Source organism: Cadophora gregata (assembly GCF_030347475.1).
Source record: "Cadophora gregata isolate MNR1 chromosome Unknown scaffold_13, whole genome shotgun sequence".
Lineage (NCBI taxonomy): Eukaryota > Fungi > Ascomycota > Leotiomycetes > Helotiales > Ploettnerulaceae > Cadophora > Cadophora gregata.
The window spans coordinates 504,702-527,350 of NW_026695936.1; the positions used below are offsets into that span (position 1 = coordinate 504,702).

Sequence of the window (22,649 nt, forward strand, 5' to 3'; positions counted from 1 at the left end):
TGGAGGCTGATACGGGCGACAAAAAGAGCACTACCAGGTACTTCTTAAGTAGCCAAATAACTGGAGTGCTTGCGGCGAAGTATGTTCATCATCCAAGCTACGATTTGCGTGCTCACATGGCCTTCTGTACCGTTTCTCCTGAGGCTCTGAATCTTGCAGCAAATGTTCTTGGAAAGTGGAACGGCCCCTCCGTTATCAATTGTCGCATATCCACTATCAACAGCAACATATTCTATCAAGAGCAGGCGTGGATATGCGTCAAGTTCGCACCGCAAAGAATAGTTACGAAATGCACGTCGAAGAAGACAATGTGATAGGCTCGTACCGATGTTGCTCATATTGGGGCAGTATCACAACATCAACATTCCACTGTATTAATGAGCGTGTTTGGATTTGATATCCCACTCTTCATCACACCTGTCACTAGCTCCCATCTTGCATCTCCATCCTTAGCTCATGTTACATGGGTAGCTTTCGTCGGAATCCCAATAATCTTTCATCTGTCATGAATTCGCTAAAACTATCAACCGCTCGATGATTGAGCTTTGCTTCTGTGTTAAAAATGTCAAGTTCAGCGCCATACACCAATGGCTTGAAGCGAAATAGCTCTAGGACAAATGATCCTCATGATATCGAGGATGCCGAACTTCAAGCCTCAGCAAAGCGTCAGAAAAGGGATCTTGGAAAGCAGATTCTGCTAAATGCCTTTGACATGAGCGGCACAATAGGCCACCTTTCACCTGGACAGTGGAAAGTAACTCCTCCAATCGGGCTCTCCTTCTTCCAACACTGATTGCAGACGCAGAACCCAAAAGATAAATCCACCACCAAGCTCAAACTCTCCTACTGGACGAATCGGGCCCAACTTCTTGAACGTGGAAATATCAACGCACTCTTTCTCGCAGATTCCACGGCGGGCCATGCAGTTTATGAAGGTTCCATGGACGAGTGCATCCGTCGCGGAGCTCAATGGCCACTTCTGGATCCCAGTATTCCAATTTCGGCAATGGCTGCAGTGACCAAGAATTTAGCTTTTGCTATCACGACTTCGACGAGCTTTGAGACTCCATTTGTTGTTGCGAAGCGTTTTTCGACTTTGGATCATCTGACAGATGGGCGGATCGGGTGGAACATCGTGACTTCGTGAGTTCTCTCGTGTCTTTCGAAGCGACTGGATGCGGAACAGATGCTGACGAGACATCAGCTGGAAAGATGCTGCGTACAAAGCGATTGGCATGTCATCTCAAATTGACCACGACAGACGGTATGAGATGGCCGATGACTATCTTAGAGCTTTGTATAAGCTATGGGAAGGGTCTTGGTCGGACGATGCAGTGAAATTCGATGTTGACAATGATGTATACGCAGATCCAGATATGATCAGAGAGATTCATCATGATGGTCCATACTACAAGCTTGACACTCGACACATTATCCCGCCAAGTCCACAGCGCGTTTTTCTTTTCCAGGCCGGCACATCAGCGTAAGTGAAAAGCCCTTTTCCTGTGACAGGATTGTCAATAATGAAAGTCTTTCAAAGCAGGGTCTCTATTCGGAGCCACCCACGCCGAAGCCATCTTCGTAGCCAGCCACTCTCCAGAACTACTTCGTCCTAAGATCGCCAAAATCAGAGCTCAAGCCGCCGCTTTAGGCCGGGATCCCCAAAGTCTCAAATTCTTCGCATCCATCACCCCTTTCATTGGCTCTACTCAAGCAATAGCCGAGGAAAAGCTCGCAGAAGCACGAAAGTATGCGTCTGTTATCGGCGGTCTTGTCCTGTTCAGCAGCTGGACCGGCATTGATATCTCGACTCTGCCACTCGATGAAGAGATCAACCCGTCAGGGCATGAGCAAGGGAATAAGATCTCCTCGATCCTTGACCGAATGACTTCCACAAGCGAGAACGTCCCGAAATGGACGCCGAGAGTCATTGCTGAGAAAGCGGCCTTTGGAGGATTGGGTCCTTGTCCGGTAGGGACGCCGGATGTGGTGGCTGATGAGATGCAGCGGTGGATTGAGGAGGGCGATTTAGACGGCTTCAATATCGCGTACGTAAATACGCCTGGGTCATTCGGAGATGTGGTGTATCTGTTGATTCCGGAGCTGCGGAGGAGAGGGCTATATCCTGAAGCACCAGGAGAAAGAGATGAACCTTTGACGGCAAGGGAGAAAATTTATGGGAAAGGTCAGAAGCTGCTGCGGAGCGATCATGTGGGTACGAAGTATCGATATGATGTTTACAAGGATGAATAAAGTCGCTTATGTGGTCGCTTATGATCCGTTGGTTCGAAGGTAAGGCGAGTGCTTCAATAATCTCATGTTTACGTGTATATTACTCCTCAACAACAACAGAGATAGATGTGAATGAGCAGAATCCGGGGGAAAGAATCTATGCAATCAGGACGTCGGTTTCGTGTGATGGCTTTGCTTAATTGCCAGACAGTCCAAATCAATGCGATCGCTTGTAGAGTTGCAAGTCATGACAGCGAATCGTGTGGAGGCCAAGTGGAGCAATAAAGAACATAACCATTGGCAATAAGTTAGCTCCTAGTAGCAAGATAAAGATGAAAACTGGGACAAAATGCTGCGAGATCAAATTCGATGTGGAGGCGAGGCGGTAAGTTTTTCTACAACCTCAGGTAGCTCAAAATGTCGGGTTATGATAAGTCCCTAAACATTGACTCCAGCGATTTTCCTATCATCCAGAGTTGAAATGCGGTACTGAAATTCTTCCATTAAACAGTGCATGGAGTCCCGCATTTTAAACCTGGACGGACGCCGTCCATGTCTTACATTCCCAAATTTCGTCAATCTGCTATCCAAAATTCCCCTCTCGTGTTTTTCAACGTCGGGTTTTTCCGGGGCACCTGAAGCAAAGATGGCGAGAGTATAATAAAGTGGTCTACCATTCCTACTGTCAATATTCACCTGCGTTGCGGCACAAACGCGCCTATTGGCGGTTCTCTCTTTACGTTGTTGACGGATCTCGCTTTGAGTCGCTTCGGCGCGAAGCCACATATATCCTTGCAATTGTCAGCTATCCAATTATTCCCAAGCGGTCAAATCTTGGATACATAACATAACATCCTCCTCTTCTGGAAATCAGCATAGAACCCTAGCCACAGATCTCTCGCACGACAATCCTCCCTGCCCTGCTCATCCATCTCGCATTTCGGCTGGTCATCATTCTGCGTGGTCTCTGGAGTCGTGATCATGGTTTCGGCACCGGCCGGTCAGAGAAATTAAAGTGCTTCGCCCCTTTAAACACCTTGTCCGGATCCCGTTTCTCGAAAGTGTTTGCAGAGGTATGTTTCGTGCTTGCGTTGTGAGCGGAACTCACCTAGCCTGTGAGCAAATTGTGGCGGCAACGAGGAATCTTCATGCAGCTATTGCTGTACAGGTCAGTTACGATATGCATGTTGTATTTGCCACTCTTGTCTCCGTCAATCGAGTCTTTGGCTCGCTTGAACTCTTTAGCTTAAGAGACGATGAGCACAGGTTGTAAAGTGAGGTATGGGTCGTCGATTCAATAGACTCGAGGCATAGCAGCTGGCGCTGGAGGAAGAATGGAGATTTCATCATAGAACTTGAGGATGGGGAGATCGCAGTCGAGGGACAGGAGTCGGCTTGGTTAAGACGAGGAGTTTAGTGTACCTGTTTGCCCAAGTTGCTGGGTCGGCATCTGTTCTTCAGCGTCAAAGTGAGACCACGGGCAGCCTTTGATGCTTGAACTTACGTTCACCTTGACCTTGATGCTGGACTTCATTAGACATGGCTTCACGTTATTCATTCACTCAGGCTACTCTAGCAATTGACTTTTCCTTGATCAGTGAAGCAGCATCCAGGTGCACTCTTTCGGGATGCATTATCCGGCCGTCTGCTTTACTTCCCAGCGGATGAAAAGCCTCGAGCAAAATCACAGCGTTACATCAATATTCCGTGTTAGTGACATCCTGAGCGTATACGAACCACCATCAGTCTATATTGCTCTCGGCACATTTGTCATCACCCCCGTAAGGATATATAGCAGTAAAGTAGTCGCACTCGAATCACTCCAGCTCATCAAAGAAGCCATATATCAAAAATATGGTAAAATTAGGTACTCGTATTGGGTATTCGGGGACATTGCAGTATCTAGCTTATGAAAGGCTTTAGTTGCAAAATCTTGGAGTGAGGGTAGCTGCTTGCAAGCGACAAAGACTGGTACGCAACATTCAAAGAGGGCCGGGGGGATGTCATGCTCGCCTTTCAGATTGTACCATCGACATAGACGATGATCATGAAATGACTGCACGGAATCAGAGGGAAGGGGTAAGAGATGCCGAATGAAGCTCAAAGCCTGTCTGGACTCACCACAACGAGCATGATTGACAGCGAACGAGAAGGAAGCCATCTGAGACTCTGAGAATCAGGGTCTGCCGAGACGTCACCATGGGAAGTCGGACAGGGCAGCTCCAAATGGAGGTAAATCGAAATAAAGTTATAATGGAACACGAACAATCCTGTCAGTCACGGATTACTTCACCTCCTGATCTCCGCAGATCCACAATAAATTAGATGAGAATATTGGATGTCACTGACCAGTTGTTGAGTATATATCCATCATCTCCGATCCGATCCGTTCAAGAAGCTGCAGCGCTGGCCCTAGGATCTACTATTATACGCGAAAACGAAGTCAGTTAGTGGTTTTGATTACCAGGACTGAGACATTGATATTTGAATTTTGGAGTCGAACGAGATCGTTTCTTGATTATGACTTAATTTGTAAATAACAATGAGAAAGAGGACTTCGGGAGACGTGGAGGCTCGAGAGATCACGCCTGTTCCTCCAATCTAGATAGTCAATCCGTGGACTTGATTGCTGACAGGAAATAAACCCTGGCAAGACTTGCCAAACAGAGTAAAGGGTCCTTCCATTGGAAAATGAATGCGGCCTAGAGGCTGGCCCAACATTCTCTCGAGACATTATAGGTCAAGCACCTGGAGCCACGACTCTGAAGGCCCTGATGCATGTTGTGTGAATACACTGCAGGCTTGAGTTGACGTAATGCTGTAGAAACGGGCTCTGGTCGCTCGGGCAGCGTTCTCATATCGAATCAAAGTTCCCTCGTTAGGTTTGACTGGAAGAAATTCTCCAATTTTGATTCTAAGGTCTATATATGTTTGCTAATGATCTGGTATCTTTCGGCTTCCAAGTAACTGTGTTGCTTCCACACCATCGAATCAGGTCCTTGTGAGAATGGTTTCTCACAGTACTCGACTGGCCCCAGACCTGATTGTTTTGTATATAAACGATGTCGCGAGAACGGTCAACACATTTCGAATGACCTGGTCAACACAGACATTTGGGCCAGATGGACCGTGGCAAGCAGTTGAGATCCAAGTTGGGTCTAACGAACAAGTCATCAGCCTCTATCCAGGAGGCATATTCTCAAGCCACTTTTTGTCGCCAAAAGTATGCTCAAATTCAACACTTGGAAACGTCTGCTACGCCCAGACGGCTGGTTTATATGACAAACAACTTTCTTCGTCTCAATCCTTTGCCAACATTCAGTTTCAAGCACAAGTGGACTACACTGGAGGCGCATTACAAATTGATGGAAAAGAAGGAGATATCGACACAGACACTGTAGGTGATCCCCTCCAACTTGACGTATCTTCAGGCAGTAACTCTAGAGCTAATTCTCAACTATCTAGTGGCGTATCGGTAAATCCATGGAGCCTCTTGTTGGGATGGACATGGCATATCACGATTCTCTCTGGGGAATCCTCCCTGATGGCTCATATTATCTCCTTTCTGTTGGCTCTCTAGCTCTTGGCGCACCAGGAACCATCAATCAGACATTTGACTCCCATAATGCAACTCTTCTTCCTGGATGGCAGTCCACTCTAGCACCATCAAGCAAAATTATCGCGTCAAATTCCTACGGCCTGCACATTGGCTCGGCATCCCAGAACATTCCACCGTCTCTGTATTTTGGCGGCTTTGACCAGAATCGTGTCCTGGGAGAAGTTTCAACCCAGCAGGGCCCAGCAGATAGCGTTGATTCGATCGACTTATTTGACATTAGTCTAAATGTCATCCAAGGAGACTCGCCATGGGACTTCGGTAGCTTGGGTGGGGGGCTCCTTGCGTCTGGAAACTCATCGATAAGCAGTGCTCTACCAGTTTCGATCAACTCTTTGGCACCGTATCTCCACTTGCCTAGGAGTACGTGTGATGCGATCGCTGCAAGACTGCCACTGAAGTACCAAGAGAAGTACGGACTTTACTTCTGGGACACTGAGGACCCGAAATACACGCAAATCATTTCATCACCTTCGTGTTTGACATTCACATTTCGTCAAAGTCAAACTGAGAAAAACCCGACTATCAACGTCCCATTCAAGCTCCTGAACCTGACGCTCACCGCACCGTTAAGCACAACACCGACATCATACTTCCCTTGCAAAGCTGAGACCCAGACACACTACCAATTAGGCCGAGCATTTCTACAAGCTGCTTTTGTGGGAGGAAATTGGAACGCAGATAACGGATCAGCAACATGGTGGTTAGCACAAGCTCCTGGACCGAACTTACCATCCCAAGCGAATGTCATCGCAGTCGGAGACGAGGACAGATCCATCATCGGATCGGCCGCAGATTGGGCATCAACATGGAAAGGATCATGGAAAGCTCTCGCTTCTGAAGAAGGGACGAACGTATCAACCACTAGCACAGGCACTGGAAGCGATCCAGTAGGTACCGATTCAACCGTACCGTCAAATCCACCATCCACCCCGAGAAAGCCATCACAAGGACTATCTACAGGCGCGAAAGCGGGTATAGAATTCGGGGCAGCGGCAGGTATAGTCGGCATTATTGCAGCGATTCTCTTTCTTTGGTGGAAGAGATCCTGGAAGAACAAGCCAGAAACGCCAGACTACTCTGTACAATCTTTACAGCAGCCAATGGCGTCTCCTGGAATGACGTCTTCGACGCCAAATTCTCCACCACAGATGTCTGCAGTGTCATCGATAACATTGATGAAGCCGGAGTATAGAAACTCGGGGTTCAGGCCTGTGGAGATTGAGGCTGGGGACGCGACGCTAGATGCGAGGTCTGAGATGCATTGAAGTGGCTAACTCCCATTGCTGAATTGAAGTCATGAGAGTTGCTGAGTGATGGGTCACTGGAGGCGGCTGGCGTTGTGATAAATTTCTTCTCTTCATGATAATAATGGGCACGTTCACATTTGGTATTTTTAAAAATGTCCTGGATGGGAATGTTTTACATAAGCAAGAATAAATCTTGTGTGCAGATTTTCGGCTGATATAGCCTAAATAACTCATCCTGTTTAGACCATCACATGAAGGTGGGGTATATTTTGTTCTCAACCCATTCAAGAGTTGGCTGGGACATTGCAATAATACATCCAGTGCTGTGTGTCTTGGTGAGAAGACAAGGCATTACCACTGACCTCAGCCATCAGAATCTCGCTAACTCGAAATCATCCGGGTTCAATTTAGAACATGCCTCTTGTGCTGTGATCAGAAAATGCTCGGAAGTTTGCGCGTCCTGAGGTAAAGAGTGTTTGCGGACAGGTATTACCAGCAGATATGCACCTGACTTGATCACTGCTCGGTCTTGAAACTGTCCATTTCCTGCCCCAACACTCCCATTTACCACATAACCTCAAACATTTCGCACTCTTATCTCGACTGGTCGCCCTCTTTGATCCTCCGATCCTTCCATCATCTCTCTACTAAGCCACACTGGCCAAGCCCGAAATCTTCTTCTTGTCATAAATATATTCCCGGTTGTTCCCACCCATCTTTCATACCACCAATCGAGTCGACCACTCCATATGAACGTGAAAAGCAGAACGAGCATAATGAATACGGTTATGATGGAGGATATCTGTGTGGTGAGCCAGATATCGTGCATGGTGGATTGAGTGATGTGGGATCCGGGGCGTGAGTATTTTGATATTTCTGTGGAAGTGATCATCTTGTGAGATTGGAGAAATGTCTTGTGAATATCTGCGATTACAACAAATATAATTTAAAAAGGACTTGGATGGGAATCATTTTATTTTTGAGCATAAAATGGAGCTAGTGACGACTTAGGCACCCAAGAAATGAAGCGGGCTATCAAAATCAATTTCTAGGGGTAGGTTGGTAGCGAGAAATTCGAGGCGCTTGACATGCCTAACGTGGCTAGAACATGATCCTTCATCATAAAGAGTTCTACACTGTTCTCAGACCGACATAATGTTCTGGGGCATAATTTAGTGCGCGATGCATGGTAATTGTGGGGATCCAGTTGTTTACCTCGCTTAGTCGCTTCAGGGCGGCCCCTGGTCCGCTGAAACCTTGTGAGCGCCAGGCGACTTCGGCGCTGAGACTTTGAGCGCCTAGTTGCTAGGTCAATACCGACTTCCCTCTGCAGGGGCTTAGCATGACTATGGTGCGCGTGTTAGGTCCGATTTGAATCTGTGAAGTCGTGTACTGATAGCTGTACGGAATTACCAGTTACGTCAAAGACATTTCTGTCGTTGCTGAAAAGTACTGATCATCTTCTCGAGAGTTTTTATCCGTCGTCGGACCTACTATTGAGGGAAGGGAGAAGAAAAAGGAGGAATACCGCTTCGATATCCTGAATTTTCCGACTCGAAACCCTTGCACGAACTCTATTAAGAAAGATGAAGAGCATATGATGAAGCACGAGAAGCTCTCGCTTAAAACGACCCGGAGAATAGAAGATGCTCGTATCCAAGAAAGGGTAAATATGAAACAAAATATTGATTCTGATCTCGGTCTAAGCAAATCCACTCCCACAAATATCATACTTCCCACCAGCCTCAAAAGCCTGGGGCGTAGAATCCGCATTTCCATACGTATAACTCGCTACGCCGCATATCAGCCCTCTTGTTTCCATATCTTCGCTTCAGTCCCACATTTCAATGATTGGGAGAAACTTACTAGGAACAGCCAAACCCGTGATCAGATTATCAGCAGCATAGTATTGATAATCATCACTATGGTAATCCTTCTTATTCACGATTGCACCAAGACAGTCATTGGCGAATTTGTCATTGAAAACGACATCCACGTTGTGTTTCCACTTGCCGAAGTAGGCTTTGGGATGATCGCGGTTCTTGTTGTTGTTTTGGAATTTGTCGGTATCGCTTAGAGCTAGGATTAGCTTTGGTGTTTTGAGATGATGGATGGAGGATGGAAGACTTACCCGTCGAAGGTGTTTGGTATATTTCCCCAAGTGATGTACGGGTGATTTCCATCTTGCTCGAGCCAGATGCCATCTCTGACATACTGTCCTTGTGCATTTTGCACGAATTTCACAGCTGCCCACTCCCAATCATATGGGTGTCCCGTATCCTAACCTAAATTCAGCTGTGTGTCTCAACTCCTTAAGAAGAAGGGACTCTAACTTTCTGGAAGAACACATCATACACCACTCTCCACGACGCATCTTTGTCGCACTTCCTAATGGTGTAATATGTCGGAAAGGAAGTCGAGAGCTGAGCCTGCTGTGTCTGTTTCGCTTGGGCGGGACAGCCTTGATTTAGTGGGCCCAGAATCATACATGCGTCTTCTGTGAGATTCTTTGTTTTGGTGCCATCTGGCTGTACTGCTACTGTGGGGAAGCAGGTTTTGGTGTCGAAGTGCCATAATGGCGCTGCAGCTTTGACAGCTGTCACAGGGTCGTTGACAAACACTGAATTATCAATGGGTGTATCTGCCGTCACTGTGCTGGTTAATGCCCCCAAAGCAGTCAGAATAAATAGTGCCAGCATTTTGAGAAGAGTATTGACTGAAGCGGAACTCCGATATACACCAGGAAAGCCAGACAGTACAGCTTCAAAGTGCAGCCGCTTCCATTATAAAGTATTGGGAATATATAGTCAGGGGTTCTATCTCCATCGCCTTCTTTACGCAGGTGCCAAAATCTCCTGACCAAAGAGCTGTGCAGCCACAGCATCCGGACCGACCAAATCTCCACGTGTGCTCCCATGGCCGGCGACTCGAAGGATCTCCAGCTCTCGGAGCATTTGTTTTCTCGCATGAATCCAGATCTGCGCCAATGATCATTTCCCGATCGGTTTGATGTGTCGCTCACCAAAGTTGGGTATCCGGCGATGATTCGTCGACGGCATAGATCACCTGCATATCCGGCTTCCTGATTGGAAGATGTTAGTGCAACCGCATTTCGAGTTTTGTCGAATCTGAGAACCAGCTGAACGGAGATATATCTACTTCAAGTAACTCGTCTTGGAGACTTGCTGGATGGGTATATAATAGGTTCGGCGTCCCCTTATCACATGGGGCAGGCCGGAAATAGAGTGAGGTTGTGCAGAACTTCGCCACTTACATACAGTACCAGCAGCATCTCTACCCCGCCCGGCAGTGGCGCGGGGTCCAGAAATGGAGACCTTCTTCCTCGACGTAGACAGTTGGAGATGGGAGAAGAACCGTCTTATGCACGGAGTGAAAAATTGGTATCCGAACAACTGAGAGGCAAAGAGATTGTTTCGGCACGATTTGATTGCTGTCCGACTTTTCAATGTCTCTACTCTGCCAAGTGTATATCAAGACATTTCTCTGCTCCTTTGCCTGACGATTTTTATGCGCTCCTTATGCAAAGATGCTGTTCAAACATCTACATTATTTCGAAAATTAATTTGAGGTCATCATTTGATTTCCCATTCGTCTCCTTCTCATTCATAGTCCACCACTTATGCTGTTTTGTTGTTATTTATTTCCCGCTGGCGTCTGCCTGTAGCTGAGACTTCTGTTTGTATGTGCTCTTGTATTGGAGGGTGCACGAGAGGACGACATCAATCATGAGATTGCACGGAGAACAATACATTATGTGTTATCGTCAGCAATGTTTCCAAAATTTCTCAGGCTGTGTTGTAGAAGTCCCTATATTCCACGCCAGATATTGTCTGCACATCGTCCTGTAGTATGAGACAACAGTTGTGCCATCTTTGCAGCACCGAATGGGGATATTTTCTCTGTGGTCCTCCAGAGTGGGATATTGGCTGTTTCCAATTCCAACCTTCTACTTTCTATATTTTCCGAAGCGCTCCTTCCTCAGTAACATATCCACATCCGGATCGCACCTATTTATTGTCCGAGCTTTTTTATCAGTATGCCGTCGGTCACTTGTTTCTTCAACCTGCCAATATCCTCGAACCGCTACTTGGATTTCCTCGACAACCATCTCTCACTGTTTCGACCCGATACCCCGGAGTACTGTACTTCGTCTAGCAATAGCCCGAAACTCGTCCAACCATGATTATCTGTCGCAGGTCCGCAGCTGTAGGGAGGGGTTGGGAAACCTTATGAGGAAGAGTTATTGGACCTGTTTTAGCAATGGCTTGTTAGCTGAAGCCGTCCTTCTTCCATTGACGGCTGGGACTTCTGCAACAGCAAGCACTTGAAGCCTGCCTTGACGACCGACTCTGCGGCAGTGCAAGTGTAGATATAGATTTTTGAGATGACTTACAACTAGAGCTTTCTCTTTCAACCAACAGCGAAAGGCTTTCTACTCCAAGGTCCGACGACAAAACATATTCAGCACCTGCAGCTCGCTGAGAGATCATTCATCCAAGAACGGAGCTATCCCAGAAGTGATGAGCGAATATTCTTGGCTGGAGTTCTGGATTTCTGGCTCTTCAAGTCTTGATCCGGCTGCAACTGAAAGCATGCGCCGAGAAACTGCCAGCAGGGACAAGATGAGCCTACGGGAAGAACTTACTCACATTCTTCCTCCTCATCCACCAAAATGTCCCGAGATAATTCCAACATAGCTTCAGAGTTTCACTTGCAAGGCATGCGATGTGTATTTGACACATGTCCCAAGTTGTCGCGTATTGCCTGCTTGCACCTGACAACTTACAACTCTTCCACCACTCTCAGTAACTAAGCATCTGCCGCACCAGCACGTCTGCACTAGAGAAGTGCTACGAGCATGGCGGATTGTGTTCGATGGTGGCATCAGGTCACACAAGCTGGTGCTTTCCCACTTCTGCTGACCGTTTCAGAGTAGCTGCCACAGGTGCCAGCTTCCTCGTGGAGAGTACCAGGAGTACGGAAATTATCGAATGACAGCTCACAAGTTGGAGCGTCAATGTTTCTTGTCTGGACGACCCTTCCAGCTAAATATACCCGCCACACCTGCAGATACAGGTTTGCGTCTGGGGTAAAGCTTGGCTAAGTTCCACCGCGCCACCCGGCGACCTCGTATGCGAGCATTCCAATCTCTGACTTCATGTCTCTCCAAAAGGGCTTTGTCTTGCTTATTGCGACTCTGTTATCCGTATGAGGTCGCATGAATGAGGCAGAGGGGTAGTACGAGCGACGAAAGAGGAGATTGCTGTCGTTGATTATGGCTGGGCAACAACACGAGGGTCTATTTGACTGGATCCACGACGAGGTGTGAACAAAGATCTGGCTTCAGGACTCTGCTATAAATTATTAACGTAGATTCTCCAGCATCATTCTGGTGTGACCTTTGATGGTGATTCCTAAAGCGTCATCTCGCTGTTTGTGCTGGGAAGCTGCGCTAGACAAATTCATGTCCCTCCCTCGTAGCTTCGCCGACCACATGTTAAAGAAAGGCTTTCTGGCAACAGCTGCTTCTGACGACAGTCTCTCAGTCTCATCAACTATATCGGTATGTTTGAGAACTATACGACCTGAAAAAATCTTGGGGTCCTTCGAAAAGCTGGTCTGTTTTGTGTGGGGTCATCCTCAAAACAAGGAACGCTGTAAGTGCTGCCACTTTGATAGGATATCGCGTACACAAGTCCCATCACCATTCATATCTGCAATGAAGTATCACAGAATGACTAGATGTTAATCTGACAGACTGCAGAATAAAAGCTGCTCACTTCTCGCTTCGAAAAGGGGTTCGCTTCAAGTAGCGAGCTGGTGCAAAACAAAACACAGGCAAGAAAGTATGTCTTCTCAACTAACAGCTCAAAAAGCGAAGCTAAATTAGTCTGACAGAAAATTTTAAGCCTTTAGACGCTTCTGGGAAGGTTCTAGGTCTGTGTGCTGCCTAGAGTTTTCGCTTGGCCACGTTATCGCAGCCTTAGCAAACCCTCCCACTACACTTTCCAAGATATAAACAACTGCCCCTCCTCTCTTCTTTCTCCACGACGCAACGCCCTCTTCAATAAATGAGTCTTCGATCTCGCCTTCCACAAAGTTCTATCGTTTCATCCAAGGCAAGCAAGCTCTTCCCCCTACATTGGCGTTCCCAGAGGAGCCATTTTTGACTTCTCTTCTAATATCAGACAACCCACCACAAATACGCACATATCTCGGCCAAAATGAAGCTCTGCAGACTCATTTTGATGGTCATTATAGTTCTCCTTGGCTTGGGCCTCGGTACTTTTGTTGGCACATCGGCCACAGATGTCACAAAGACCGTCAACGACATCAATATTGTCACTGTCGATGCCTATGCTCCGGAGTCCACCTCTATTTCTTATGCCCTCAACGTCGATTTGCGATCCCAGCATTTCTTGGCTCAGTCTTTCTGGCCTACAACAACCATTCGCAAGACTAGCACACTACACAGAACAATTACGGTTTCCTCTCCGGCCTCTAGTCCCCTGCAGACCTTGTCAACTCGTACCAGAACCACCTATGCTACAGTGACGCAAACCATCACAGTCCCTGCGGCTTCTTCAGTTACTTCAGCACTTTCGTCTCACGGCGTCGCTCGTCTAGCTACATCCAACCTGGACGTTGACAATTTCGACCCTTATGACTACGAATTTGTCGATGACAACTCCAAGATCGAGCTTAGAAGCCTGGATATCTCATCTGATTCTCCCTCGACTGCAGCCGCGTGTCCAACAGATATTTCTGGCGATTACCAATTCCCACACCTCATTGTCCCAACTTCAATCGCCATGCCGGATCAACCCCAAGGCACCCAATATACCGTTTGGATCTCACCTGCTGCGTCTACCCTTTTCAACTTCGATATTCCAGCTACATATACCGGCAATTGTTCTCTAATCTTTCTCTTCCCCTATATGTCTCAGCTGGATCCTTCGGCGGGAAAATACACATACTCAGGTCAAGAACAGGTTGTGTATCAGAATGGAGGACTCAAGTTCGCTCTCCTGGCTGGTGTTGCGAATAACTGTACGACATACAACTCTACCCCTCCCGTTGCGGTCGATTATGGAAAGGTCAAGATCTTGCCCGGAAACAAATACACTGTGGCTGTCTTCCCTTGCCCTACAGGAAAGACTATTACAATTGAGGGTAGTTCGGCTAGCAAGACTGAGCTCGACTACTTTCAGAATACTGGTACTGAACCTATTGGTCTCTATCTCGTTCCTTGCGTCTAGCTCTAGGCTTGTATGCTTCTGATTTGTGTCTTCATCGGGGTCTCTTCGCTTATTTTGTGGATGGATGGATGGGATTCTACATCGGAGGGATCTGAATGTGGGTTTTTAAGGTTGTGACATTGGCGTTAGGGACCGAAAGGAATGGTTTGTCTATCGCCCGGATCTACAGGAATCTGGGCTTGTGAACAAAAATGAAGACAGGGTTTATACTCTCACCCCTCTTCAATGTCACATTGACGAAAACACAACAATCTCTCCTCAATGTGATTTCTCGGAATATCAACATTACAGCAACACATCTGTAAACACCCCTTTAGGATCCCACTTCCTCTTCAAAGCTTGTAACTTTTCTACTCGTTCCTGACTGCCAAATCTACTGACTAGACTTGTATCCCGAGAGAAATTCTGGTAAGTGTGGAGTTCCTCTGGCTTGAAACTCCGCGTTGCGATGGAGAGGGCTTTCTCGGTAGCGGCGTCGACGGCGGGGATGGATGAGGCGGAGGTGTGCCATGAGAGAGTCTCTCTGTTGCTGTTAGCATTTTCTATATCAATAATTTGCCTTTGCTGCCATTCAGGTAAATAGATCGGAAGAGGGAATGAGAAATGGCTGAAAAGAAAGAAAGAGGGAACCTACACCCAAGCCTTCACCTCCTTGTGTGCCCAAGCCGAATCCTCTTTACTCTTCTCCTTCTTCCCCGTAACCCACTCAAACCCATAGCCACCACTCACAACATCCTCGCACTTCTCTTTCAACTCCACAAACACACTCGCTACCTCTCCCCATGGCTCAGGATCAAACCTCTCCGCTCCCAGCATTTTAAACCTCTTGAACCCCCCCTTCGCACAGAATGCATCCATCCCATCATTGATCTCACTGTACTTGACCCTATTTTCCATGGCTACTAGAGGAGAGAGAGTTTTGATTGGTGCAGTGAAGGACTCTGCTTGGGTAGTAGACCCGAAATAGAGGACCATGACGAGGAGGCAGGGTGACCCGGTTTGCGGGCTTGGGGTTATGACTGCGATGTTAGCGGAGTTGTGAGTTTCATCGTCCATGAGTTTAGCTGCTACGGATGCCAAAGACGCAAATTTGTCAACTTCGAATATAAACGTTCCTGTCCAGAGTGTGCCGTCTTCTGATCCGAGTGTGGATATTGGGTAGGCTTGGAGAGTGAGTGAGGTGGTGAGGCCGAAGTATTGCCCGGCGCCTTTGAGTGCCCAGCAGAGGTCGGGGGTGCTATCGTCGACGGTGATGAGGTCGCCTGTGGAGGTGATGAGGCGGGAGGAGAGGATGCTGTCTGATGTGTTGCCGCAGAGTTTGGAGAGAGCGCAGAGACCGCCGCCGAGGGCTTGTGGGACGGAGCCGATTGTGTTGCCGCCTCCAAGAGCTGGATTGTTGTGTATGTTGGGAGTTCTGCATATGAGTGCTTGGAGAGGGTAAAGGGAGGAGAGGACGTACGGAGACATAAATCATTTTCGTGGAGTGCACCAATGAGTTGTTTGTTGACGACTCCAGATTGAATAGTGACCGTTTGGGCAGACTTGTCGATGGTTATTTTGTTGTAGTTGCTTAGATCGATGATGATACCTTCTTGTCCGATAGTGGACCAAGAGGAGTGGCCGCCGGATTTAGGTACGAAGGGGACATCGTACTTGAGTGCTAATTGGACCTCCTTGGCGTTAGTATTTGTTGACAAATTTGACCAGATGGAGTCCGTACAGTCTTGATGATATCTTCCTCGGTAGCTACCACGACTATTGCACTTGGAGTTTTCAGATCGCGATCAGTCCATCGTTCCAGGTACGTTTTGAATGCCTCCGTGCTGGATTCTGACAGGACTTTCGCTTCCTTCGACAGCTGTGCCGTAACGGCTGAGATGAACGTGGAAACAGCCATAGTGAGAATTGACCTGGAGCGATTTGAGACAGCAATTCACAAAAACTGCTAAGAATCACTGCGATTCATCTATCATATACTTTTTTTACGGCAGGATGAGCCACTGAGTACATTCGTTAACCAGCTGCTTGATATGGTCGAAGCTGACGGTGTCGCTCACTCAGCGCTAATAGGCGAACGGCAACCTGACAGTGAGTACTAACCCTATCAATGTATTTCTTGGCATGTTTTACATCAATTCTTCATGTTTGTTTAGTAAAATTCTCTGGAGCGTCCCAAAGCATGACTTTGCTCACTTGGCTCGGGTATTCAGTAACGAACGTGACTGGTTAGAGCTTGACTTTATGTCAGGGACATGTCAGGGTGGGCGCAGAAGTAATTAAGCGAGACAATATGAAATAGGGAAGCAAATGAAGCCGAGCGGCCTGTAGGATCAGCTTTTCTGCACGTTGCAGTTCCAATGATTAGGTGGCCCAAAACTGGTAATCTTGTAGGATACAGCACGTGGTCGCTAAGTCATGCTGAGTGCATCTAGAGAGAGATATAAAAATAATACAATGATAAGGAAGAAGAAAGCATTACTGATATCGGGATATCATCTTTGGTAGGATATCCAAGTCTGAAGTGTGCCGGATACCGTACAGCAGAACGGCTAGACTTCTGCAAGATGCAAATATTAACCAGTGAATCTGATTTGGTTCCTTGACTTCAATCACAAAAATTGTAGTGTTAGCTCGAGCCAAACATCCAGCCACCGACTGCAAGAATGGGAGAAGGATCTCAAGAAGCAAGAAAGAAACGAGCCACAAGGTTCAGCCTCCTGCAGAAGAGCGACACTTCTCTCCCGCGGCGCGATTTGAGACTCGTTGGGCAAAAACAAGCTTCGTGCTAACCTATAACATGCTTCTTCGGTTGCTCCGAGTTTCGTGTGTATTTGCCAGGAGAAGGTTCAGCTACAGTACAGTAGCAGAAACCGTTATTGCCTTTATTAGGAGGGGTAAAATTTGACAGCTAGTTGGGAATCCGGAAGAGACCATCCACCTGACGAGACCTGCTGAGCCAATGATGTGAGTTTTCGTAGCTGTGTATTCTCTTTGAGCAAAGGGACAGAAATACCTTGCGTCATTTGGCTAAGAGCAGAGGGATGAGAAGAAAGAAAGGAAAGTGGTTAGTCAGATGAGCTTGAGGATATCAGAAGTCACGGTCACGTTTTTGTGCCGCCGTCAAAGCCCGCCCGCCCGCTGACAGGGTGTGCTGCTGCCAACTTCGCCAACTCCTGGCGATCTTCCCCGGATTGCTTATCATCGCTCTTACTGTCGCCTTAACTCTCCTTGAACTTCTTGACAACCTTGTCTCGACATCAAAAAAGGACCGAATGCTCATGCTCATGCTTATCGCTGGACATTCCGAAAGCGCGAGACGGCTTCACAGATTTTAGGTGCATCTCAACAGTGATTTTTGCATATCTTGAGCCCTCATATCCAACTCGGCAACTATTTCCACATCCCACATTCATTAGAGTTCTTCCTCTCTTTCCTGAAAGCGCCACCCTCTCATGGCCAGGGCTTGTCGGTTCAACGTTTGCGGGGAAGGGGGGGCGACGCAAGTCAGTCACTACTGTGCCGACCCGCAGGAAAACCATTGGATACAAATGCCCGCCTGTATCGAGAGATGGAGGTGTCATGGATGGAAATCTAGGGTCTTATGGGAATCATCGAATGGCAATGGCGGGATGGTTACATCTCTCCACAAATCTTACCCTTGCTAATATAGTTACGTCGACGGCGTGCCCTCGACACTGACACTGCTGCGAGTGCTGTAGCATGCGCAAGTGCTGGTGCTGGAATCCTGGGAAGGGTCGGACTCCTTCGTCAAGGATCGCAGCAAGGCCTGCTGACCAGAACCCAATCATGAAGCTTTGTTTGGTCGATCTTATCCTCGTACAGACCAGATGGTAGCACAAGGCTACATGGTACCCTGAAGCTTTCCTCAGTGAGGGGTTCCAGTCGTGGTTCTTGTCTGGGGTTCTTAACTCGATCTGCAGCATTCTTTTGTTACGATGCTTTGTTAGCTATAAGAGCTATTGATTCCCCCCGGTTTTCCCTCACATTCTTTTCTTCATACAGACTTCAAGTTTTGGATTTATCGAACAGTCTTCAATATGGGCCTCGCTCTGAAAAAGCCTGAGGGCGTTCCTGGCAGATCATGGCCTGCTGTATGTGTCAATCCTTGAGTTCCAATGGCCCTGCAAAGCTCACTCAGTTTAGATTGTCATCGGTTTGTTTGTGGCCTTTGGAGGTGTGCTTTTTGGATATGATACTGGAACAATCAGTGGCATATTGGCCATGGAGTAGGTGTTCCACGAGCCTTTGTCCCCCTCATGGCCTGCTAACTAACCCTCACAGTTACTGGCGAAACGAATTCAGCACCGGATACAAAAACTCTGATAACAACCCTGATGTTAGCCCTTCGCAGACCTCGTTGATCGTGTCCATCCTCTCAGCTGGTACCTTTTTCGGTGCACTCTGGGCAGCTCCATCTGCAGACTTTCTCGGAAGACGGATGGCTTTGATCGCTGCATGCTGGGTCTTCAACCTCGGCGTCATCTTGCAGACTGCCGCAACCGAACTACCAATGTTCATTGCTGGACGTTTCTTTGCTGGGTTCGGTGTTGGAATGGTCTCTGCCCTGAGTAAGTCATCTCCATGGAGTTCAATCGCCCTGTCTAATACAAACTTGTAGTTCCTCTCTACCAGTCCGAAACAGCACCAAAGTGGATTCGAGGTGTGATTGTTGGCTCTTACCAATTCGCCATCACCGTCGGGCTTCTCCTCGCTGCTATTGTTGACAATGCTACAAAGGATCGTGACGATACTGGCTCATACCGGATCCCTATCGCTGTTCAATTCGCCTGGTCCCTGATCCTCATCATTGGAATGCTTATCCTTCCTGAGACACCTCGTTTCCTCATCAAGCGAGGCAGACCAGAAAAAGCCGCGCAAGCTCTCGCAAAGATCAGACGTCTCCCCATTGACCACGCTGCTATTCAGGACGAGTAAGTTACTCGGGACAGTCATTTCATACCCTCTTTTCTCTCGAAACTATCTTCTCTTCAAGACTGAGCAACCTTGCTGACCTGCTCCTCGCTTAGGCTAGGCGAGATCCAAGCCAACCATGAATACGAACTCAGTCTGGGAAAATCATCATATATCGACTGTTTCCGCGGCAAGGTCTTCAAGAGACTCTTGACAGGTTGTCTCCTTCAAGCGCTGCAACAATTGACTGGGATTAATTTCATCTTCTACTATGGAACGCAATTTTTCAAGAACACGGGCATCACGAATCCCTTCATCATCAGCATGATTACCAGTGCCGTCAACGTCTCCTCAACCCTTCCCGGATTATACGCCATCGACAAATGGGGTAGACGGCCGTTGTTGTTCTGGGGAGGTGAGTTCTCTACCTCTTAGTACCCAGATGTTCTAAGCCGTACTAACAATTACTAGCAATTGGAATGACAGTCAGTCAACTCCTCGTTGCCGTCCTCGGCACCACAAGCACGGGTCAAAACCCCGAGACAGGAGCTGTCTTCTCCACGAACTTGGCATCACAGAAAGCATCAATCGCATTCGTGTGCATCTATATCTTCTTCTTTGCTTCTACCTGGGTAAGAAACTCCTCGTTCCTACCCCAACTTTTGACAAAGTGGCTTTCTGACAATTGAACTTTAGGGTCCAATCGCATGGGTAGTAACAGGCGAGATCTTCCCTCTCAAAGTCCGAGCCAAGGCTCTCTCTATGACGACTGCCACGAACTGGCTTCTCAACTGGGCTATTGCATACAGTACTCCCTACCTCGTAAATTGGTAAGCCAATCCTCCCTCCCCTTCCTCCCCTCCCTCTCCACCACACACACGTATCAGCCCACCCCACTAGAAACCCCATCAACTAACACGCACCTCCCAACACCCCAGGGGCAAAGGGAACGCCAACCTCCAAGCCAAAATCTTCTTCATCTGGTTCGCGTGCTGCTTCCTCTGCATCACCTTCGTCTACTTCATGATCTACGAGACCAAGGGCCTCACACTCGAACAAGTCGACGAGCTGTACGATGAGGTCACTGTCGCGAGGAAGAGCGTGCATTGGAAGCCTACTACGACGTTTAGGACGATTAGGGCCAGTATGGCGCAGCAGGGTGGGTTGGGTGGTGGTGGTGGTCATGGTGGGGAGAAGGTCGTTGGGGTGGGGGGTGAGACGGAGAAGGTTGAGGGGAGGGAGTATAGGGCTGAGGATGAGAGTTAGGATTGAGTTGAGTATGTGTTTGGGGTGCGAAATTGAGTAGGGGGATTAGGATGAGGATGAGGATGATGCTGATGAGTTTCTTTTTCTGCCGTGTACTTAGTTCATTGACTTGGGAGCTGTGAAGAGGCTGGAGAGAAGTGAGCGGAATAGTGTATTCAGTCACCTAGCTTGACATCAATGTCTTGACGATTTGACGATATGATCTTGCCTCTGTCTTCCTTTCCTCCAAAATTGGATATTGCCGGAAATGCACAGACAGAAATAGTCTACTCTCGCGTAACGCCATCTCTATCACTCTTCTTCCTGTCTACGACATACCAACGAAATCCATGGAGACTCTCCGCCTCAACTCATGATTTATCCATTCTTTCTTGAAAGCATATATGACGGAGTTATCGGTTGAGATTCATCTATTGCATCGCGAAAGCAAGTATGGTCGCCGAAGTGACTGAATGACTTTGGGGCAGCAGACCCCATCCTAGTCCTGAGATAGAGTTTAATGGTGACGGTCGAGACGGTGTTGACAGCCACCAAAACCTTCTCAGCTGTTTGTACTGAGTATGGTTTCCCTCGGGAAATTGTGCAGCAGACCGAACCGAGCCGGAGGATTTGTTTCGTGCATGCATGATATACTGCACGGCCTTCAGCTCCTGTGCTTTGCAGGAGGTGAGAGCTTGGCTGAATTGGTAGCTTCTAGATCTCAGCAGATCCTCTGGGGACGTTGGAGCAGGATGTGGGTAGTGATAGCACATCCTCTTCCAGAGGCACAGGAAGTACGAGCCTTCTCAAGTAAAGTCCAAGAGTTTCTCCTTCATCACATCACATAACCCTTCGATGTAGCCGATACATCATCAAGCATCAATCATCAGCACACTCAAATGTAGCCATCCATCCGCATACGCCGCCTCCCTCATCAACTCCTCCAGCGGTGCTTTAAATGGCACACTCGCACCATGTAGCACTGGTTCCGCCACAATCGCATCCCGCCGGCTAGGAAACAGACTCGGCAAGATACTGTTCAGCGCCATGCCTAGGGTCTGGACCTCGCGGTTGGGTGTTCGTGGAGGGATCAGTGCTTGCACGATTTTGATGGATGCCAGGGGTGTGGAGGATGTTGGCGAGGCAGGGATGTATATCCGGAGGGGGATGTTGCGGAGGGGTGTGGAGGGGTTGAGGAGGATGGAGATTATTTTCAGGTGTGCGGCGAGATCATCTGGATGAGTTGTGGGTTAGCCGGTTACCGACAGAGAAGTAACAGATAGTGCGAGTGAGGAGAACGAACTGTCTTGTACTGAGTTCCACAGCTGCGTGGAATTGTCCTTCGACATGGACATAATCCCCTTCGCTGTTCCATTTCGTATGAAGTCTGCCTGCAAGTCCATCAGCTCTGCTGTCTCACCAAGTCTCGCGCATGGGGAGAGTGAGCAACCTCTTTCACGCTGTTTATAAACGTATCGTGGATGTCAAACAATGGTCCATTCCCTAGCGTCAGCCGCCAGGGTAGTTCCGGTCTGTACAGGTCGCAGAGAAGTCCGATAGGAAGGTTTTTCAGTAGTATATCTTCGTATGAGAAGCTTGAGCACGGTCCGAAGAAGGAGGTTAGGCGGGGTAGCAGGAGGGGTAGATACGAGACTCGAGGCACGGAAATCAAGTAAGGCGTCGCGGACGATGGGTGTGTGATGTGTAGTGGAATGGTAGAGGACCATATCAAACTTTGCATTGTCGTTTCATTGCCTGCCATTCTGGATGTGGCCTTGGGTCCAGTGTTCGGGAATGTCTCAAAATCAGTTGTTGACTTGGAGAGCTCCAGCTGGCCTTGCGACGTGAGGCTGAAGAGCCGTGGAACATTGATGGAGTGGCTGACATAAGCTGTCCAATAAGCACGTGGATGTGTCTGCGCCGTTGCCAACGGTGAATTGAAGTCCCGCAGCCGAGACGTGGGAGAGAACCAGGGGCAAAAGTCTGGGACAGGAACAAGTTTCGCATGCCGCAAGCCATCCACCCTCCTGCGTCTGTTCCCCTGCTTGCAGACTTGCAGTCCACTTTCTTGCCTCCGCGCCACCATACATATCT

General features: G+C 48.1%; 7 protein-coding genes across 8 annotated transcripts; 4 read left to right on the forward strand and 3 right to left on the reverse strand.

The window, feature by feature from the left end:
- Positions 1-562: 562 nt before the first annotated feature.
- On the forward strand, positions 563-2,253 carry ONS95_003648 (uncharacterized protein; the record flags this gene model as incomplete). Its single annotated transcript, XM_058496968.1, is given in 5 exon segments — positions 563-754; positions 806-1,143; positions 1,205-1,483; positions 1,513-1,529; positions 1,544-2,253. 5 exon segments carry the CDS (start codon positions 563-565, stop codon positions 2,251-2,253), a joined length of 1,536 nt encoding a protein of 511 aa, XP_058352911.1.
- Positions 2,254-5,323: 3,070 nt separating this feature from the next.
- On the forward strand, positions 5,324-7,116 carry ONS95_003649 (uncharacterized protein; the record flags this gene model as incomplete). Its single annotated transcript, XM_058496969.1, has 2 exons — positions 5,324-5,629; positions 5,698-7,116. The coding sequence occupies 2 exons, from the start codon at positions 5,324-5,326 to the stop codon at positions 7,114-7,116; spliced, it is 1,725 nt and encodes a 574-aa protein (XP_058352912.1).
- A 1,576-nt stretch (positions 7,117-8,692) lies between these two features.
- Positions 8,693-10,321, reverse strand: ONS95_003650 (uncharacterized protein). The gene is made up of 3 exons (XM_058496970.1): positions 9,432-10,321; positions 9,230-9,378; positions 8,693-9,170 (listed from the first exon to the last, which is right to left on the reverse strand). Exons 1-3 carry the CDS (start codon positions 9,795-9,797, stop codon positions 8,930-8,932), a joined length of 756 nt encoding a protein of 251 aa, XP_058352913.1. The 5' UTR covers positions 9,798-10,321; the 3' UTR covers positions 8,693-8,929.
- Positions 10,322-11,841: 1,520 nt separating this feature from the next.
- On the forward strand, positions 11,842-14,378 carry ONS95_003651 (uncharacterized protein; the record flags this gene model as incomplete). The annotated part of the gene is made up of 4 exons (XM_058496971.1): positions 11,842-12,776; positions 12,884-12,965; positions 13,018-13,238; positions 13,308-14,378. Exons 3-4 carry the CDS (start codon positions 13,191-13,193, stop codon positions 14,376-14,378), a joined length of 1,119 nt encoding a protein of 372 aa, XP_058352914.1. The 5' UTR covers positions 11,842-12,776; positions 12,884-12,965; positions 13,018-13,190.
- Positions 14,379-14,632: 254 nt separating this feature from the next.
- ONS95_003652 (uncharacterized protein) lies at positions 14,633-16,267 on the reverse strand. The gene is made up of 4 exons (XM_058496972.1): positions 16,099-16,267; positions 15,838-16,048; positions 15,013-15,792; positions 14,633-14,901 (listed from the first exon to the last, which is right to left on the reverse strand). Exons 2-4 carry the CDS (start codon positions 15,843-15,845, stop codon positions 14,664-14,666), a joined length of 1,026 nt encoding a protein of 341 aa, XP_058352915.1. The 5' UTR covers positions 15,846-16,048; positions 16,099-16,267; the 3' UTR covers positions 14,633-14,663.
- Positions 16,268-17,559: 1,292 nt separating this feature from the next.
- Positions 17,560-20,725, forward strand: SNF3 (Plasma membrane low glucose sensor). 2 transcript variants are annotated; one of them, XM_058496973.1, is made up of 7 exons: positions 17,560-18,490; positions 18,543-18,625; positions 18,681-18,967; positions 19,018-19,330; positions 19,427-19,725; positions 19,782-20,140; positions 20,249-20,725. In XM_058496973.1, exons 1-6 carry the CDS (start codon positions 18,437-18,439, stop codon positions 19,997-19,999), a joined length of 1,254 nt encoding a protein of 417 aa, XP_058352916.1. In that variant the 5' UTR covers positions 17,560-18,436; the 3' UTR covers positions 20,000-20,140; positions 20,249-20,725. The 2 variants fall into 2 exon arrangements, with proteins under 2 accessions (XP_058352916.1, XP_058352917.1); XM_058496974.1 differs by having other exon boundaries at positions 19,782-19,942; positions 20,007-20,725.
- A 702-nt stretch (positions 20,726-21,427) lies between these two features.
- ATG5 (autophagy protein 5) lies at positions 21,428-21,958 on the reverse strand (the record flags this gene model as incomplete). The annotated part of the gene is made up of 2 exons (XM_058496975.1): positions 21,428-21,789; positions 21,859-21,958. 2 exons carry the CDS (start codon positions 21,956-21,958, stop codon positions 21,428-21,430), a joined length of 462 nt encoding a protein of 153 aa, XP_058352918.1.
- Between the last annotated feature and the right edge of the window lie 691 nt (positions 21,959-22,649).

Coding starts and splice junctions, on each gene's coding strand:
- ONS95_003650 (XM_058496970.1), bottom strand. CDS start 9,797: ATGCTGGCACTATTTATTCTGACTGCTTTGGGGGCATTAACCAGCACA. Junction 9,379..9,431: donor ATGATGTGTTCTTCCAGAAA/GTTAGAGTCCCT, acceptor AATTTAGGTTAG/GATACGGGACACCCATATGA. Junction 9,171..9,229: donor ATACCAAACACCTTCGACGG/GTAAGTCTTCCA, acceptor CCTAGCTCTAAG/CGATACCGACAAATTCCAAA.
- ONS95_003652 (XM_058496972.1), bottom strand. Junction 14,902..15,012: donor AAGGAGGTGAAGGCTTGGGT/GTAGGTTCCCTC, acceptor TAACAGCAACAG/AGAGACTCTCTCATGGCACA.
- SNF3 (XM_058496974.1), top strand. CDS start 18,437: ATGGGCCTCGCTCTGAAAAAGCCTGAGGGCGTTCCTGGCAGATCATGG. Junction 18,491..18,542: donor CTGGCAGATCATGGCCTGCT/GTATGTGTCAAT, acceptor CACTCAGTTTAG/ATTGTCATCGGTTTGTTTGT. Junction 19,331..19,426: donor CACGCTGCTATTCAGGACGA/GTAAGTTACTCG, acceptor CTCCTCGCTTAG/GCTAGGCGAGATCCAAGCCA.